This window comes from Sipha flava, unplaced genomic scaffold (assembly GCF_003268045.1).
Source record: "Sipha flava isolate LNK unplaced genomic scaffold, YSA_version1 164_pilon_pilon, whole genome shotgun sequence".
In the NCBI taxonomy this organism is placed as follows: domain Eukaryota; kingdom Metazoa; phylum Arthropoda; class Insecta; order Hemiptera; family Aphididae; genus Sipha; species Sipha flava.
The window spans coordinates 298,286-316,083 of NW_020271825.1; the positions used below are offsets into that span (position 1 = coordinate 298,286).

Sequence of the window (17,798 nt, forward strand, 5' to 3'; positions counted from 1 at the left end):
ATGATAATGGAATTAATAAATTATAAGTCTTAAATAACTCAAAGATAAAAAAAAGATTATTATATATGATCTTATAGAAGATATTAATGATTCATTTATTTGACATTCAGAGAAAAAAGTTTTTTTTTTGTTACATTTTTAATAGTAATTTGATAAATATATTTCCTCGTAGATTCAAAAATTTTTTTCATTACATTCCTATAATTATAAGAGCATCATTAAAACAAAATATATGCATTAAAATAGTATAGCTAGGGATAGCATAAACATGTAATAAACCATGATTGTTACTGTTATTGTAAGTAAGAGATTACGCACCATAGTCTGTTTGGTAAGTTCATTAAGGTTTTTTAAGCCGTCAAAAGCAAAAATATTTTTAGCCATCAACGAACCCTTACTTGTAATTATATTTTATGGCTTTATTTTTCTATTATATTACACTTTTTTAACTTTTATTTTATTTTATTTTTTCGCCATATTAATTGCTGTCAAGTATATTTAAAAATAATATAATTTTAATTCTTAAACTTATAACTTTGCCTAATATCGTTTATACATTTATTTCATAAATCATCCTAATTGTTACATTTTTTTTTTTTGAATTCTTCTCTAAATTATATATAATTTAAAAAAACAAAATGAGAAATGTATTTAGTTTATTTGTTTTACATAACAGTTAAAACTACTACCTATAATCAAAATTTGAACTCTTTAATGTGTCCTTATTTATCCTACTACTTTTACCATGACAATTGTCATGTACCTATCTTATAATTTAACGCTCTAGTATAGAAGAACGCAATGAATTGAACATTACTTTAATATTTTAATCAAAAAAATTTATGTTTACAGATAAATGAAATAGAAGGCGAAGGTCCAACTCAGGTAATTGATGAACAAAAATTGCTTATAAAAAACAAATACTTTTTTAGTTAATATTATGTTTTTAAAGGATAAAATAAAAATATTTCTGGCATCTATTTTCACCTCCATCCACCAATCTGTGATTGAATATTCCAACAATATGAAAGTCGAATCTAAACATACCAATAGTATAACATCTGCTATTTATTTAGAAATGATATACAGATACAAAAAGTAAGAAAGTTTACGGTTAAGTACAATTTATTTCAAAAAATATATTTACAATTTAAATTATACAGAACACTTCAAGATAAGCGTATTAAAAAACGAAATCAATCAATGAAATTAAGAAATGGTTTGCTTAAAATTAATGGTATGATTCGGAAAATAAGTGAAATGTCAAGTGAATTAGAAAAAGTTACAGAACTTATTTCAAAACATACTAAAGAAAGCGAAGAGTTATTTAATGTAATTACAAAATATAATATGAAAATTGACAATCAAAAAAAAGAAATACACATGACTATCAATAAGATAAAAGAAGACGAACTTAAATGTCAAGAAATGTATGATATAGCTTTATCTGAAATGAAACTTATAATTGCCAAATTAGAAGAAGCTACAAACGTCAGTAATATAATAGTTTAAAATACTATAGGTATATTAAATGTTAATTTGATTTTTGATATATTACAGAAAGTATGTGCTCTTAACAAAAAAGATCTCTCGGAAATTAAAAATTTCTCCGTGCCACCGGAAGGTGTCAAATTAGTTTTGGAAGCTGTTATGACCTTAAAACAAGCTGATCCTAGCTGGGCTGAGGCTAAACGACAATTAGATGATCCCAGTTTTCTAAATCAGGTAAAATGCATTTCATAATTAATGATAATACTGATAACTATTGTTGATTGATTATTGTAGTTAAAATGCTTCAACAAAGATGATCTATCGGATTCTATTCTAAAACAAATCGAAACATTTGTAAAAAATCCAGAATTTGATGTGGAAAAAATCGGTACTCAATCAAAATGTGCTAAATATTTGGGCATGTGGGTAATTGCTATTGAAAAATATGCTAAAATGTACAGGTAAAATATTCGAAATAGATATTTAAATAATAATTCATCTTACAATTGTCTTCATGAATATGAGCATTACTAAATTATAGAGCTGTAACTATAAAAAAAGCATCTGCTGACCTAGCAATGGCAACAGTTAAAGAAGAACAAAAAGCTCTTGGAGAAATGGAAAAAAATCTTTCAGTAGAACAACATTGCCTTGAAAAACATGTAATTGAATACGACGAAAAAGTTATGGAAAAAGAGCATCTTATTACAAAAGTAAATATTTATATTTTTTTGATTACAGCATTTTATCAAAGTTGTGATAATTTTACTTTAATAGGCAGAAGAATTGAAGAATAATTTAGAAAAAGCAACAAAACTAATTGATGGATTGTCCAAAGAAAGAAAAAAATGGAGTAAAACGGTAAATCAAATTGACAAGGAATTTGATTATTTGCCAGGAGATTGTGTTCTAAGTACCGCATTTATATCATACATGGGACCATTTAGATTTAAATGTAGAGAATTTATTATGAATTTATGGTTGGCATTTATGAAAGAAAATGGAGCACTTAACAACCCTAATTTTGAAGTCACTTTATTTCTAACAGACCCAGCAATAATCAGAATTTGGAATACCAACGGATTATCCAACGATAGATTTAGTTTAGAAAATGGTATAATTATCAGCCAAAGTTATAGAAATCCGTTTATTATAGACCCGCAAAATCAAGCTTGGAAATGGTTAAAAAATATTGAATTAGATAATGGATTAACCATTATTGACGGTAGACTAGAAAATTACACGCAAAGTTTAGAAATCGCACTACAAAATGGATATTCAACATTAATGCAAATCGATTTTGACAAACCAGATCCTTATATTATATCATTATTATCTAAATCAATTGTGAAAAAAAGTGAGTTGAAATATTAAATTTTTTAATTACGTTAATACGTAATATATGTGTATCCAGGTAATGTAATAATTAACTTTTGGTTTTAGAAAACGAGCTTTTCATAAGAATGGGTAATAAGCTACTAGCATACAATGAAAATTTCAGAATGTTTATTACTACGAAAATTAAGAATGCGCACTATGATCCTGAAATAATAAAGTGGACAACAGTTGTTGATTTCACGATTCAAGAAGAAGGTCTCGAAGAACAATTATTAACAATTTTAGTCAGTATGGAAAACTCTAATTTAGAAGAGCTTAAGGAAAACACGATCATTAAAATTGAAAAAGATAAAAAATCTCTTGATGAAATACAAGACGAATTACTTAAGTTGTTAGATGAAAGTGAATGTTCATTATTAGAAAATGAACAACTTCTCAATACTTTAAAATCTTCAAAAGCGAAGTTGAACATCATTAAGGAACAACTTCAAAGTTCTTTAACTAGTCAAGCAGAAATATACATAGCTCGAGAGGTATAATTGCATCAGTTTGTATCATTGTTAAGACCCATTATTTAAGTTAAAATTGTTGGGGAGCGCGTCCGATGTAGAACGCACAATCCAACATAATATGATAATCAAATAGCCATGATGTTCAATAGTATAACAGTGTTTATTATGGTGATAAACATGGGTACTTGCGCGAGTTACGTGGATTTATACAATCGATACACAAAACACAATCGACAGAAATAATGGTTTCTGGTGGATGGTCCATGACGCGAGGTTATGGTTTTCCAGTCGCGGGACGCATACACCGACGGACTTAGTATCGGTGCGTATCCGACGTCCTGGGAACGTCCGTTCCCAGTCTCACTCCTATGATGGATCGGAAACCGGGTGTCATGATGACGGTACGATCCGTGATCTAATGGTTGATTGGAAAAATAGACGCGGTCGTCGACGGCCGTTGTGATAACGTTCACCGCGCAGTCCGCTTCAAAATGTTTTTTTAATCTTGATTTAATCGTACACGATAAAATATTTTAGTTTTTCAAATGTGAGATAATAAGTTTCAATCTTATAATTTTACATTGTTATTATCTTTTTGAACAGTTGATTTGGGTATGAACAATATTTTAATATGTTATATAATAACAATGTATTTTTTATTGGAATCTAACCATCAATTTTATACAAACATCTAAAACACTTAAAAATGCAATTTATTATTGATTTTATAAACAACTGTACCTTTAATATCTAATTTTTATTACAAAATTATATTAGTGTTAGAAAAATTGAAAGTATAAAATTTTTAAAACAGTAAGGTTAACCTAACCTAATTTTATCTAATTTCCATGTCACAGCAGTATTTAAACATTATTTAATTAATAGCATTTCAAATAAATATGTGATAGCGTTTGACAACCAGAAAATATTTTTAAAAAACATTAATAACGTTATTGTTACAGATGGGGGGCTTATTTTACTTAATTTAATACAAATGCTAAGGACTTGAGATTATTGACCATAAATAATCACATTTAAATAATAATCAAATAATTATAGGTCATTAGTATAGTAATCTCCGTTTTTTTTTTTTTTTTTAGGGCTATAGACTATGTGCCAAACGTGCTTCCATACTATATTTAATTCTCGATAATCTAGATAAAATTAATCCAATGTATCAGTACTCGTTGGATTTTTATATCATCATGTTCAAAACTTCAATTAAAAAAAGCAATGCAGCAGATCAAATCCACGAAAGACTTACAAATTTAAACAATTATCACACTTATGCAGTTTACGAAAATGTCTGTTGTGGACTGTTCGAACACCATAAATTAGTTCTATCGTTCCAGATTTGTATTCAGATATTGATTTCAGAAAAAAAAATAAATGTAAACGAATTGGAATTTCTTTTAAAAGGTGAAATCAAACTGGAGAGAAAAAAAATCGTTACGGCACAACGGCCCGGTACTTCCACAAGTCAATAACTGTATTGTATATAAATATCTACATAATACTTAAGTATTATGTTTTTCTCTTTTTAGATTGGTTACCAGTAACGTGTTGGAACAATATTTTGGCGTTAAGTAACTTACCCTGTTTTTATGAAGTAGAAAAATCATTTGAACGATATTCAACTGAGTGGCAAAAGTGGTATACATCTCCAAACCCGGAAAATCAACAACTCATTGGTATAATAGTTTATGAAAATAAATACATAACATTTTAAAACAAATTAAAATAATTTTATTTCTTAATAGACCGGTGGGAAAACGAATGTAATCAATTTCAACGAATGCTATTCATAAAAAGTTTACGACTAGATCGATTATCGTTCTCTATAAAACAATTTATTTCAACGAATTTTAGTCCTCAGTTTTCTGAAATACCGATCAACAATTTTAAAAATATACTGGATAATTTTAATAATAAAAATTCTCTAATTTTTATTCTATCACCCGGTGCTGATCCGACAAATATAGTTACCAACATAGCTACAAACTACAATAAAAAAGAAAATATTCAATATCTTTTCATGGGTGAAGGCCTAGAATCAACTGCTACCAAGTAATTTATTTAAAAAAAAAATTACACAAATGCTAATAATTTTATTTTAATGTTAGTTTAATTCAAATGGGCCAAAAAGAAGGTCATTGGATATATCTGGCAAATTGTCATCTCCTATTATCATGGATGCCACAACTGGATAAAATAATTGATATTATGAAGGAAGGTAGAAGCCATCCTAGTTTTAGATTATGGTTAAGCTCAAAACCACATCCGAGATTACCAATAACATTACTACAAACTTCTATCAAAGTATCAGCTGAACAACCAAAGGTCAATAAATTAATTAATGAAATAAATAAATATATAACCACTAATATTATATACATTTGTTCAATATGAATCACACTACATATCGTATTTATGGTATTATTCCCATTTCTCGGATTGGTGGGATGGTAAGGGGATAATACTTCCCTTCTATATGATATTAAATTTTAAGATCAATCCCGCCCATAAGTTTTATTAATAACAGAGGAACGGTACTTGCTTTTCATAATTGCTTCTTTAATACACACAAAATACAAATAATGATAAGTTATAGGCACTTAAATTTTATAGTTATTAGTTTACAACCAAATATCAACATATAAACTTATATTAATGTTGTTAGAGTCTGAAATCCAATTTGTTGCATTTATACCATAATGTAAACGAAGACCAATTCTCTCAGAATCAATCGACAATCACATACAAAGCATTACTGTTTAACTTGTGTTTATTTCACTCTATATTAATTGAAAGAAAAAATTTTCAAAATATTGGATGGAACAAAATATACGAATTTAATGATTCTGATTTCAAGGTAAATATTTCAAATAATAAATTGATATTCCTCATAGCAGACTTTAATTTTAATATAAAAATATTTTATATAAAGTAAAAATTCCACAACTTGAAATACAAGAGAGATACAAAAAAATTTAATTATAGATCCCTCAAATAATATTGAAAGCCGTGATAAAATAGTAAACTCGTATTTTTAATTTCGAAAGAAACGTTACATTTTTCAAGTTGGTTTATCTCGTTCAAGTTGTGGAAGTTCTACTAAAATTATTCATATTATATAATTATATTCTGTACATATTTTTCGTCAATAATGAATTAGCATCAAAAATATTATCGAACACTATTTCACTGTTCAAAAAAAATTCACCTACATTTACAAATGCGCAGGCATCTGAAAGGATTTTGTCGAATTGTCTCAGTGAGTACGACGAAACGCCCTGGACAGCGCTAAAATATTTAATAGGAAATGTTATTTATGGTGGTAATGTAACTGATATTTGGGACAAAAGACTTTTGGACACTTACAATAAACAACTGTTCGACGAAAACGCTATTACATCACCGTTTCACGAGTATGATACATAAGTATCTTTATACCGCGTAAACACAAAATAAATTTATTATATTATTCACGCTTTGGTTTTGCATTTATTGTTTTTTAAAGGATATCGTCGCTGATGAATTCCTTCGTCCCAAAAAACGATTGTCTGCAGTCGTACAAAGAGTTCATCAAATCGTTGCCATCCGAACATCTGGCTCAGTTGGTCGGTCAACACTCAAACGCTAAAGTGATTTATTTAACGAGAGAAAACCATTTGTTATGTGAAACACTTGGGCTTCTACAAGAAAAAACGAATGGACCAATGGACAAGACAGCGGATATTGAACAAAAAATACCATTTCAACTATCCCAAATTCTCGAAAGTTTACCAGAATTAATTGACCACGAACACGTGATTCAAAATATTAAAATAAAAAAAAATCTATTGGATTTTGTACTTTTGCAAGAGGTATCGTTTTATTGTTATTTTCTTAAAAGTAAACCTCTGAAAACCTCAAACTTCTTTAATTATCATTAAAACAAATATATAGCGATGTTTTATGGAAAAAATAAAACGACATTATGCTTATGATTTTTTTCTTATTCATTTGAATATAACTTAATATGAACGCATTAGAGTTCAAATACCAACGTGAAGCAGTAATTTTTTAGTGACTGTTCGCGTCTCAAATGTGATACGATAAACTCGTCCATCTAGTTATTTTTAATAACGAATCATTCGTTTTATTTTCTTAATGTTGGAGAAACTCTAATATAAAAATATATTAAAATAAACATAGCTAGTATTCGTTATGTATAAACGATATTCATTTAACAATATTTATAATAACAAACAATAAAAATAATCAGATCAACTATTCAGATTTAGAAATGCATAAAAATATAATATTACGATGACTAAACAAATTTGTATTATTTCCGCGAGATAAAAAAATTATATTACAATATTTAATACATAATGCGATATTGACACGTATTCATCTAAGTCGTTTTAATTTCAGGTGACACGTTATAACGATTTACTCAAAGAAATTAAAATGACCGTGACAATACTAAATAAAGGAATCGCAGGCCAGGCTGTCGTGCCGTCCGATCTCAAAAACACACTTCGAATTATTTACGAAGGCAAAGTACCAGACCAGTGGCTTAAAAGTATTATTACAAATATATAAGCACTTATAGAGCATTTTACTATGTATAAATATGTTTTTCAAAGTTGTAAAATGTATATTATAATATAATACAAGAAACACTCAAAAATATATGGTGCTAACTGGTTAAATATATTACACAATTTTTTTGTAGTGGGTGATATTTAAACTGTATTTAACAAAACTTCAATGAGAAGTGTAAATTATAAAAAAAGTTCAGCACACAGATCACTATGAAAACGATCACATACGAGTATTGTTTGACTGATCGCTATAGAGCATACTTAATTTGCATTATATGCAATTTTGCTAAATTTAATTTAATACTACTGTTAAATTTATACCTAGGTAACAATACATGTTTATTTTAATCTTTGTGTTAGTCTTTGATGTTTGACTATTGTGATCGTTAAACAAAAATGTGAAAGTAAAACATAGAATTAATTATAAATTAAGCTCAAGAGAAGATATCTCTTTGAATTTAAACTGCTACCAAGATAAAATTGTTTATTTTTTGCTATATTAATCGATAAAATTATATTATGTCATACTCATATCATGACAATACATTTATTATATTATTTTTAGCATATCCATCTTCGATGACTTTGGGTGCTTGGATTCAAGACTTAATTAAACGTGTAAAATATTTTACTACTTGGACAAACTCGAGTCAACAGCCCATTTCGATATGGTTGGGAGCTTTCACGTTACCCGCCAGTTTCTTGACCAGTGTAATGATGGTATGAAAATGCACCATCATGAAAGCATTTATTACTACATAATAATGTTATATATAAAGCCTCATCAATAGCTATTGCATAAAACTGTCATGATTGATTTTACTTTACAGAATGAATCGAATAATTCTTCCATAAGAGTAGATTTACTTAATTGGGAGTTTATACCAATTTTAAAATCTTTGGATGATTTAATAGCGCCGCCAAAGGTACGTTTCATTCAAAACAATTTTGTAATGATATTCATGCTATAATATGTAAAACGGTATAATAGGTTTTTATATTTACTATTATTTTCTAGAAAGGAGTATATATACATAATCTTTACTTGGAAAATGCTGGTTGGGATAATGAAAAAACCTGTTTGTGCGAGCCATTGCCATTGCAATTAGTAACTAAATTACCTATTATACACTTCATACCAGTGGAAGGCAAAATGAGGCTCAAAGGTTTTTGAACATTTTTTTATAATTTAATATTAATACCTTCTCGAATTGTCCGTTGAATTTTGTTTTTAGACTTATACCAGAGTCCTGTATATTATTGTCCACAAAGAAACGAGACTCGCGACAGAAAGTTTTTCGAAATTGCACTAAACTTAAAATGTGGGTCACAAAAGCCAGAACATTGGATTAAACGAGCTACAGCAGTACTATTAAACTTAGAGTGATAACATAATTATATATTTCATAATTTATTATCTGTATAGGTAAAATATGAATATTGTGAATATAGTACCTACCTATATAATAATGTTTCGGTTTTAAAGTCTTATATTATTTTTTTTTTAATTACTTTTCTACAATCAAAAATTTAGATAGTTAAACTCTAATAAAAACCCTGAGAATTAAATCGAAAAAAATTTAGCATTTTATCTCAACTTATCGTCATTTTTCTAAAAATATGAAATAATCTTATTTTTTACTTAATTTATATAGTTCTTTTTTCTATGAGTATAATATTTTAAATTTTTTTATGCAAATGCCAAGAATAAATAATTATAATATATAATAATTTAGTTTTTAATAATTTATCTAATAGTGTAACAATTAATAATAATTTAATAATTATTAAATTGTATTGATTTATAAATGCGTTATTTTTATAATTTATTCAGTGTTAAATTATAATATAAGTATACAATATCAATTACATATTTTTATCACATTTTTTCGACTATATATTAAATTAAAATAAATGTGTAGGTTAATAACTCACTTAATTATCTAAAGACATGATTATAATTTTTCCGATATAATAAATAACAGTAAAGTAAATGGTTATTGAAAATACAACAAACCGGCTTATTTATACGTTTAAAAATTAAAACCAATTACACATAGCTCACAGGGTGGTCCTTAAAAAAAATATCAAAATTTTAACTGCGTCACCCTTAAATTTCTATCTATAAAAAATAATATTTGTGCAATTTAGTTACAATAGTTAAATTCTAAGCCTCGAGAGGGTTAAATTTCTTTAAAGAGGCGTTTTTTCGTTTTTTTCGTTAATAAAAAATATTACAATTAATGAAAAATTCAAAATAAAAAACTCCATACACATTTAATTAATTTAAACAATTTTACTTATTATAATTTTCAAACCTACTTACTATCTAAAAAATAAAAATAAAACAATACTTGATGGTTTTTACAAAAAAGTAAATTTTTTGGATATTCCTTTTTATATATTATTTGATCGCTTAGTCTCATATAATATTACCTTAATATTTAAATTTTACAATTTAATGATTTTTAACAGTAGATATTTATTGATTACATTTTATTTGAAAGTATAGATTATGTTGATGTAGTTTTTTATTTTGTTGCAAAAAGAGTATGAAAATTAAAATATTGATTAAATATACGATATTCTGTATTCTTAAATTTATTTTTAATTTAATTGCAATAAATATTTAGCAACTTAAGTCACGAATTTTAACTTTTTGTAAAAACTATGTAACCGACAATTTATTATTTGCATCAACATTTATTAGAATTCAATGTATAAAATAAATAAATTATAATGCATTTTGATACAATTAATAAATTGTCGGTTACATAGTTCTATTTTTTTACATCGATCCCTTAACTAATAAAAAGGATTGCTGCAGAGGCCCGAAGTGTGTTTATCTAACGATACAAATTCAGTGATAGGCTAAAAATCGGACCATTTTTAATTCCCTAAAGTTAAATCCAAACACCTACTAAATAGGCCCCGCAAAAGATTTTCGCGCATAACTGTAATATTCACCAAGTCGGCCTTGAACCAATCATTAATCAATATAGTTGCACAACCTTATAAATAAAAAATATCCCGCTATTTTAATCATTGGTAATGCAGTCGAAATTAATTCACCGTCGATAAATATCCTATTTCAAAGATAATACTCGTATACTAGACTAAATTATGGCGAAATCATGCACAAAGACGATCGTGTTCTTATAGTAATTTCAAGTGGGTTCTAATGTAAGCGGGAAACTGAAGGAAAAGTTAAATCTAGTTTAGGTGAAATTATCTATACAAAGTCAAACTTTTAGTTGACAACGATTATGTTTAGTCACGATTAATACTCGTATTGCAATACATTTTCACAGTGGACAACTTATCACTGCGGCATGGTCATTCGTTTCCATTTTATTGCATTGATGCTTTATGTATATATTTATACACTTATGCTCATAATTTGAATACATCTTTTTTTTATTTGTAATTTGTATACAAAACTATGCATATTATATGCACTGGGCGAAAGCATTGTACAAGTAGGTAACATCAGGTAGTCGATTAAATTTATAGAAGTCATGTACTTATAAAAATGTATGTGAATGTATGTCTGCGAACTTTGATTTATAATGTCAATCATTATAATAAACTAACCCGACAGACGTTGTATTGTCTTAATTATGAATACTGAATTCGAATTGGTATAATTAACTTCTAATCTTATCGAAAATTCTGTTTTAAACGATATTCAGTTTTTTTACATCCTCTTTGATGATATTTGCAGCACGCATTCTGCCAATTCTATGTCGAACGTCAAAAGGTTACATTAAAAAAATTTATATTGTCCAAAGTGCTAAGATTAGATAAGAAATAATTTTATATGGTGGTTAAGTATTCTTATATTTCCTAATTTTTCGCACAATTTTCTTAATTTTTTCTTTTGTACGAACCTTCTGCTGACAATAACAAACACAACAAAAAAATAATTAGATCCAGCCGTTCACGCGTAATGGCATGACTAAGGGAAAAAGGGATTCATTTTTATATATAATAGGTACATTACAGATGGATAGATAGATTAAATATATTTAGTTAATTTGGAATAAAAATTAATTTCAAAGATCTTATACATATTTATTTGGTACCAATAACTGACTAATTTGAATAATAACTAATAAGATACCTACTAGATTCATTTGCACTATCATATTAGTTATACTTACGGTAGGTATAATAATTATAGTTTTTAGTTATAGTTTAGGGACGCCAGATTTCAAAATAAAAAATACGCGTTAAAACTATAAACAATTAAATTAGGGTTAGGGGGATCGAAAAGTTGGCCGTTGGGTACTTACCATAATAGATAGGGTAATCTCTTTTCTATGCTACCATCCCAGTATGTTATAGCTTGATAAGTTGTACACAGTTTATTTTATTAAAAAATGCTTTTTTAGAAATCATATAAAAATATGGCACAAAACATTTCACAATGTAAGAAAAAATAACTAGTTAATTGAAAATAAAATAATTTTCAACAATTATAATATTCATTATTCAAATTATTCAAATCTATTAATTCTTATTATTTATTTAAATAAACTAACAAATTTTATTTTTATAACATTATTAAAAATAAAATTAGAATCGTATTGACTTATACCGATCATTTAATGATTAAAATGATCACTAATACATATATTTAATAATTCATGTATTTTATTTGGTAAATGATTGAGTTATAGTTAATTAATAATTAAGACTCAAGAGTTAAGGAACTTTCTTAACATTTTAGTATTAAATAACAATATGCGTAGGAAAACAATTTAAATATAATTTTAAAACTTAACAGTAGCTATGCCTACACTTCAGTATTTAAAACTTGAATATTATTAGATAAAAAAATTTTAAATATTCACATGCAAAAAATTGTAAAGAAAAAGAAAACAATATACTTATACTTTTATTAAAAAATAGAAATTTAAAAACTGATCTACTTACCTAGTTATGATTCAGACTTTTTTTAATTTTCTCTTATGTCACTATTTCCTTTGTATTTTTTAAGATGAATGAATTTGTTTTAATAAAGTTTTTAATAATGTCCAAACATAATTTGTTAACTCTTTTGCTGTTTCGCCAAACAAATCGGTAAATTTAAGAATAATTGTTTGCAAGCCACTATCTGGAGAAAAATATCTGACTAATAAAGGAATCATCTTTAGGTTTTTGTGATTTGAAGAATCGATCAAAATTGAAACAAAATTTGCATTACTAAAATTAGTTTTAAATTTTTCGTAGGCATATGCATATAAAACATTGACAATTACTGCTTTAGTTTTAGTACAACTACAACTGAACTTCTTGTTATACATTTTACGTATCAACTGTGAAGTACAGTCCATAGATATAAAACTATGATTATTCTGGCACACATTAAAATCCCACGTTCCTTCATTTGCGTATGATAATTTATCACATCCAACATTTTTTTTTGTAAAATAATTAGTAACTGAATTACCTTTTTCAGATTCAACAGCAAGCTTATGGCGTTTTGTATTAATGTGCTGAGTTATCTCAGATTTTCCTCTATGTACTATACTAAAAATTTCTCCACATTTGATGCATTCAATTTTGTCGATTATTCCTGGCTTCACACTTATTTTTAAAAACTCGTATTCTTTTTGTAAATTGCCATTAAAAATCTTTTAAGTTTTGGCATAGTTGCTATTGTTGGAGTTCATAATAAATACATAGTAGGCGAAGAACAGAAACAATAGGAACAAAATTTTATTTTTTTTAAATAAATATCTATCAAATTCAAATGATAAGTATTAATAACTGAAAAGTAAATAACTGATAAGTGATAAGAAACGAGTATGCAGTAGTTTACAATCTTGACTTTGGATATTGACGTTAAGAACCAGATTCCAAATTGTTTACCGTACGTTAAGTGATTGGAACGCATAGACCGGACAAATCGTAACGTTGCGGTTGGCAATTCTATTTTTACGGGACATACGGGACGAGAATTTCATAATACGGGACATTTTTACAATATTTGATCTATTACGGGGAAACCGGGACAATGTCATGAATTACGGGACATTCCCGTATAATACGAGACGGATGGCATCTCTATTATAGTCCCTATTATTCTATTTATATCAACATATATTATATTATTTTAAATACTTGTACCAATACATCTCATTTTAATTTAATTGCTACTTCTGATACCGAGATACTGTCCAAAAGTACAACATTTGGGCTTAGGTCATCTTACAAAATAATTCCAACCGTGATACAAAGAACATTTTTAACGAGTAATTTTAAAATAATGTAAAACAAATGCATAATTAATACCATATAATTAGATTTAATAAATATAATAAGAAAATAAAAACATAAGCAACAAAAAAAATTTAACAAACCACGTTAAATGGTCACTTTCATAAATTTCATAAAAATGGAAAAGTGATACTTTGTATTTATGTTTCCAATCTAAAGATACAAATAATTATTTTTGTAGATCTAATCATTAATTTTTAGTAAAACTAAAGTCTATACATTTTACATTTATATCAATTAACTTTTATTTTTAGCATATGTGATAATAATTTCATACCAATTAGATAAATAATAATATAATAAGTAATTTAAAGTTAATTAAATACTAAAAATAACTATTGCCTTAATAATTGGGATTAAAATTTTATTTCAAATCACTTACCAAATTTTCAACTGAACTTATTGCCATTATTAGTATTTTAAAAATTCTTATAATCGATATAATATTTATACTCTCCTTAATGAGGTTCTATTTAAATTATTATAAAAAGTACTAGAATTAATAACATTATTAAGATATATTCAATAGCTACACCAATCAAATCATTATTTCTCTTAGACAATATGAACATAATCATAATATACAAAGATAACATCATTATTAGTCACATCAATTTATACAGTTTAATTAGTTTATTTAATGACTATTTTTACAATTTGATTTAAAATAATGAGAAGCAGAATCTAATATTATGTCTATTTGCATGAATCGTTCACTAAGAATATGGACAGTAAAGAAATAATATAATTACAATGCATTTAATGTAAATACTACTTAAAAGTAATTATTTAAGGTCAGTAAATATAATTTTAAATGTATATTCAAATTTTTCATTAACTAAGTTAATTTATTATTACTATCACCAAAATTACTTTCGAGTATTAAAGCTTAATACATCACATAAAAAAATGTAGTACCTACTTTGATCATACCTAAAAATTATTATAATTTGATTTCCTATTAATAGGAAAAATCAACAATATTAAACAATAAACAGTCACAGTAATTATAAATAGTAATACTATGATATATAAATTAAGTAAATAAAAATGTATTAATTAATTAGTATATAGTAATTTACAAATAACTGTTTAAAGTAATAATAATTAAAGTTAAACAATTTCCCTTTCTTCTAATTTTCTATTGTAATGTTTTCATTATTATCTTTATTTTATTATGTTAATCTTCTAAAGACAACATTAAACTTTAAAGAGATTTGTTTTTATAGGTATCCCCATTTTATTATTGAACTATATCTGCAATAACATCATAGAAATAAGAAAATTAAGTTGATTTAAATAAATTAAATAATTTATAACTAATGACCAAGGCCGGATTAAGGGGGGGTCTAGCCGGAGCAGTAGCCCCGGGGTCCTCTCGAGTACCCAAGTGAAAGGGGCCCAAACAATTTTAAGCTAATACACATTTTTTATCATACTAAAATTAGTAGTTTTATAGACATAAATTGTATATACATATTAATTTTATTATTTTATAATGCAATTGACAATTTGTGAAATAGTTTAAAAAATGTATCGTTCAATACTGATGGACAGTCGATTTCTTAGGCCAAGCTGTTTTGAGACAAAAGTTGCAAATTAGTTGCACATGCAACTGTTTTGTGATCTAGGCAGCGTATAACTGGGACGTCCGTACACAGAGTGACCAAAATTAGATTAGTTTGCAATCAGTTTCAAATCAGTTGTACTCATACGATTTTCGCGGTCGCAGTTGCGTTGTAATTTTAAGTTGCACCGAACTTTCGTATTCGTGCACGTGTATTGTTTTAGTATTTTCGTAAACATGAGTGACCAAGAATTAAACATTAAGTTCGTTAGGTTATAAACAATCAAGAGTTCGCATTTTCTCTTAAGTATAGATGGACCCAATGTTTTCGCTGTATTCTGCGTAGCCTGCGGTATTGATAATAATTAATGATGTTATCTTCATCTGATTCTGAACTTCACATGTATAAAATCGAAAAAAACAACTGTACTGATCGAATAGATTAACACCAACTAATCCAAAATCAGTCATGTCCATGTGCGGACTGAAGTTTCATATTGGTTGCAAATTGATTGTTAAGCACAACTGATTTGCAATTTTTGTCCCAAAACAGTTGCACCGTGTGCGCTTGGCCTTAATCAAACAGACATGTTCAATTATTTTTGTTCAAACGTTATTTACAAACGTGGCAAGAGGAACTTGCAGCGGCGGAAACCTATAATAGTTAGTACTATAGACATATAAACTAAGTTAGTTTACATGTCTATAGTTAGTACCTACCTACTTGAAATTCCTCTTAATGAGGCAAAAACGTTTCTCATGTAGCCACAAAAGCGCTGACGGTTAGACGTATTTTAAGGTTAGGAAATTAATATTGGTCTTTAACCAAACAGCCCGCCAGAATATAAATAAATATAAATATAAATTCATTCAAACACACATTGAAGATAGGTTTATTCCCACATAACACAAACACAACTAATGGACGTATAATAGATATGACTGTATATCTATTAGATATCTACTACATATCCAATTGGCCACTTTTTTATTAGTTGATGAATATCCATAAGAAATCAGAAATTATTGAATTATAACATCCATTAAATATAAAATAATATCCAATAGATATAATATATTATACATTATATATTCATTGAAATTAATATTATTTAAAATAGAATACAAATTGGAAAAAATGTTGAATAGACAAAATCTTTATTTAATAATAAACAAAACCTTTATTTAATAATCAATAAAATCAAAGTAAAAAATATAAATACAGGTATATAATCCATCATTTCATCTTATTTATTAAAAAATAATAAAAATAATTTCCTGTATAATAAAAACAAATTCATAAATTAATACTACTTATTAGCACTTAGTATACAAAAGCAAATCAATAAAATAAAAATATTGTACATGGACTTATGTGAATATATAATGTTAACAGTAAAAAATATTCTGTTTGTAAAATATTAACATAGATATATAATCAAACTCATTTCATAATCTTAGAAAAAATAATAACACTAATATCTCCTGTATAAAAAAAAAAAATTCATAAAATAATACCACTTATTGGCACTTATGAATACAATTATAATATTATATAATTATATTATTTGATACAATTATAATTTGCATAGTACTGTCAACTGTCATCTATAAATTTATAATTTATATTTTATTTTTTTCTTTCTTTATTATTTGATTGTATATTTAAAATGCCAAATAAAATTTGTTACTTTCATTGCAACAATAGTAATAATGAAAAACTATCAGTGTTTACTCTTCCTACAGATTAATGTTTGAAGGAGAAATGGTAACAATCTTTAGGGATAGATAATTTTAGCAGTACAGCAGTTATTTGTGAGAAACATTTTTGGAATGACCAAGTATTAAGAACAAAGGATATTGTTGATAAATTAGGAAATGTTATTTGTTCAGTATTTGATGTGAAGAGCCGATAGGAAATAAGAAAAATATATTTTTCTTGTGAGCTCATGTCAATGACAACAGTTCAATATTTGTCTTATTTATAAAATAATTTTACCATTCAGATTTAAC

General features: G+C 26.5%; 1 protein-coding gene across 1 annotated transcript in view; it reads left to right on the forward strand.

Annotated features, from left to right (window-relative positions):
• LOC112679586 (dynein heavy chain 2, axonemal-like) overlaps nt 1-9,383 on the forward strand; it is a 31,845-nt gene extending 22,462 nt beyond the window's left edge. The window contains exons 48-67 of the mRNA XM_025549457.1: nt 853-885; nt 953-1,098; nt 1,164-1,491; nt 1,561-1,725; nt 1,786-1,952; nt 2,033-2,204; nt 2,269-2,848; nt 2,935-3,362; nt 4,442-4,808; nt 4,886-5,032; nt 5,102-5,408; nt 5,465-5,681; nt 6,022-6,213; nt 6,585-6,769; nt 6,862-7,207; nt 7,761-7,911; nt 8,499-8,653; nt 8,764-8,859; nt 8,952-9,099; nt 9,169-9,383. Coding sequence (XP_025405242.1) covers nt 853-885; nt 953-1,098; nt 1,164-1,491; nt 1,561-1,725; nt 1,786-1,952; nt 2,033-2,204; nt 2,269-2,848; nt 2,935-3,362; nt 4,442-4,808; nt 4,886-5,032; nt 5,102-5,408; nt 5,465-5,681; nt 6,022-6,213; nt 6,585-6,769; nt 6,862-7,207; nt 7,761-7,911; nt 8,499-8,653; nt 8,764-8,859; nt 8,952-9,099; nt 9,169-9,320 — 4,482 coding nt within the window. The 3' untranslated portion in view covers nt 9,321-9,383. The remainder of the gene's footprint in view (nt 1-852; nt 886-952; nt 1,099-1,163; nt 1,492-1,560; nt 1,726-1,785; nt 1,953-2,032; nt 2,205-2,268; nt 2,849-2,934; nt 3,363-4,441; nt 4,809-4,885; nt 5,033-5,101; nt 5,409-5,464; nt 5,682-6,021; nt 6,214-6,584; nt 6,770-6,861; nt 7,208-7,760; nt 7,912-8,498; nt 8,654-8,763; nt 8,860-8,951; nt 9,100-9,168) is intronic.
• The last annotated feature ends 8,415 nt before the right edge of the window (nt 9,384-17,798 follow it).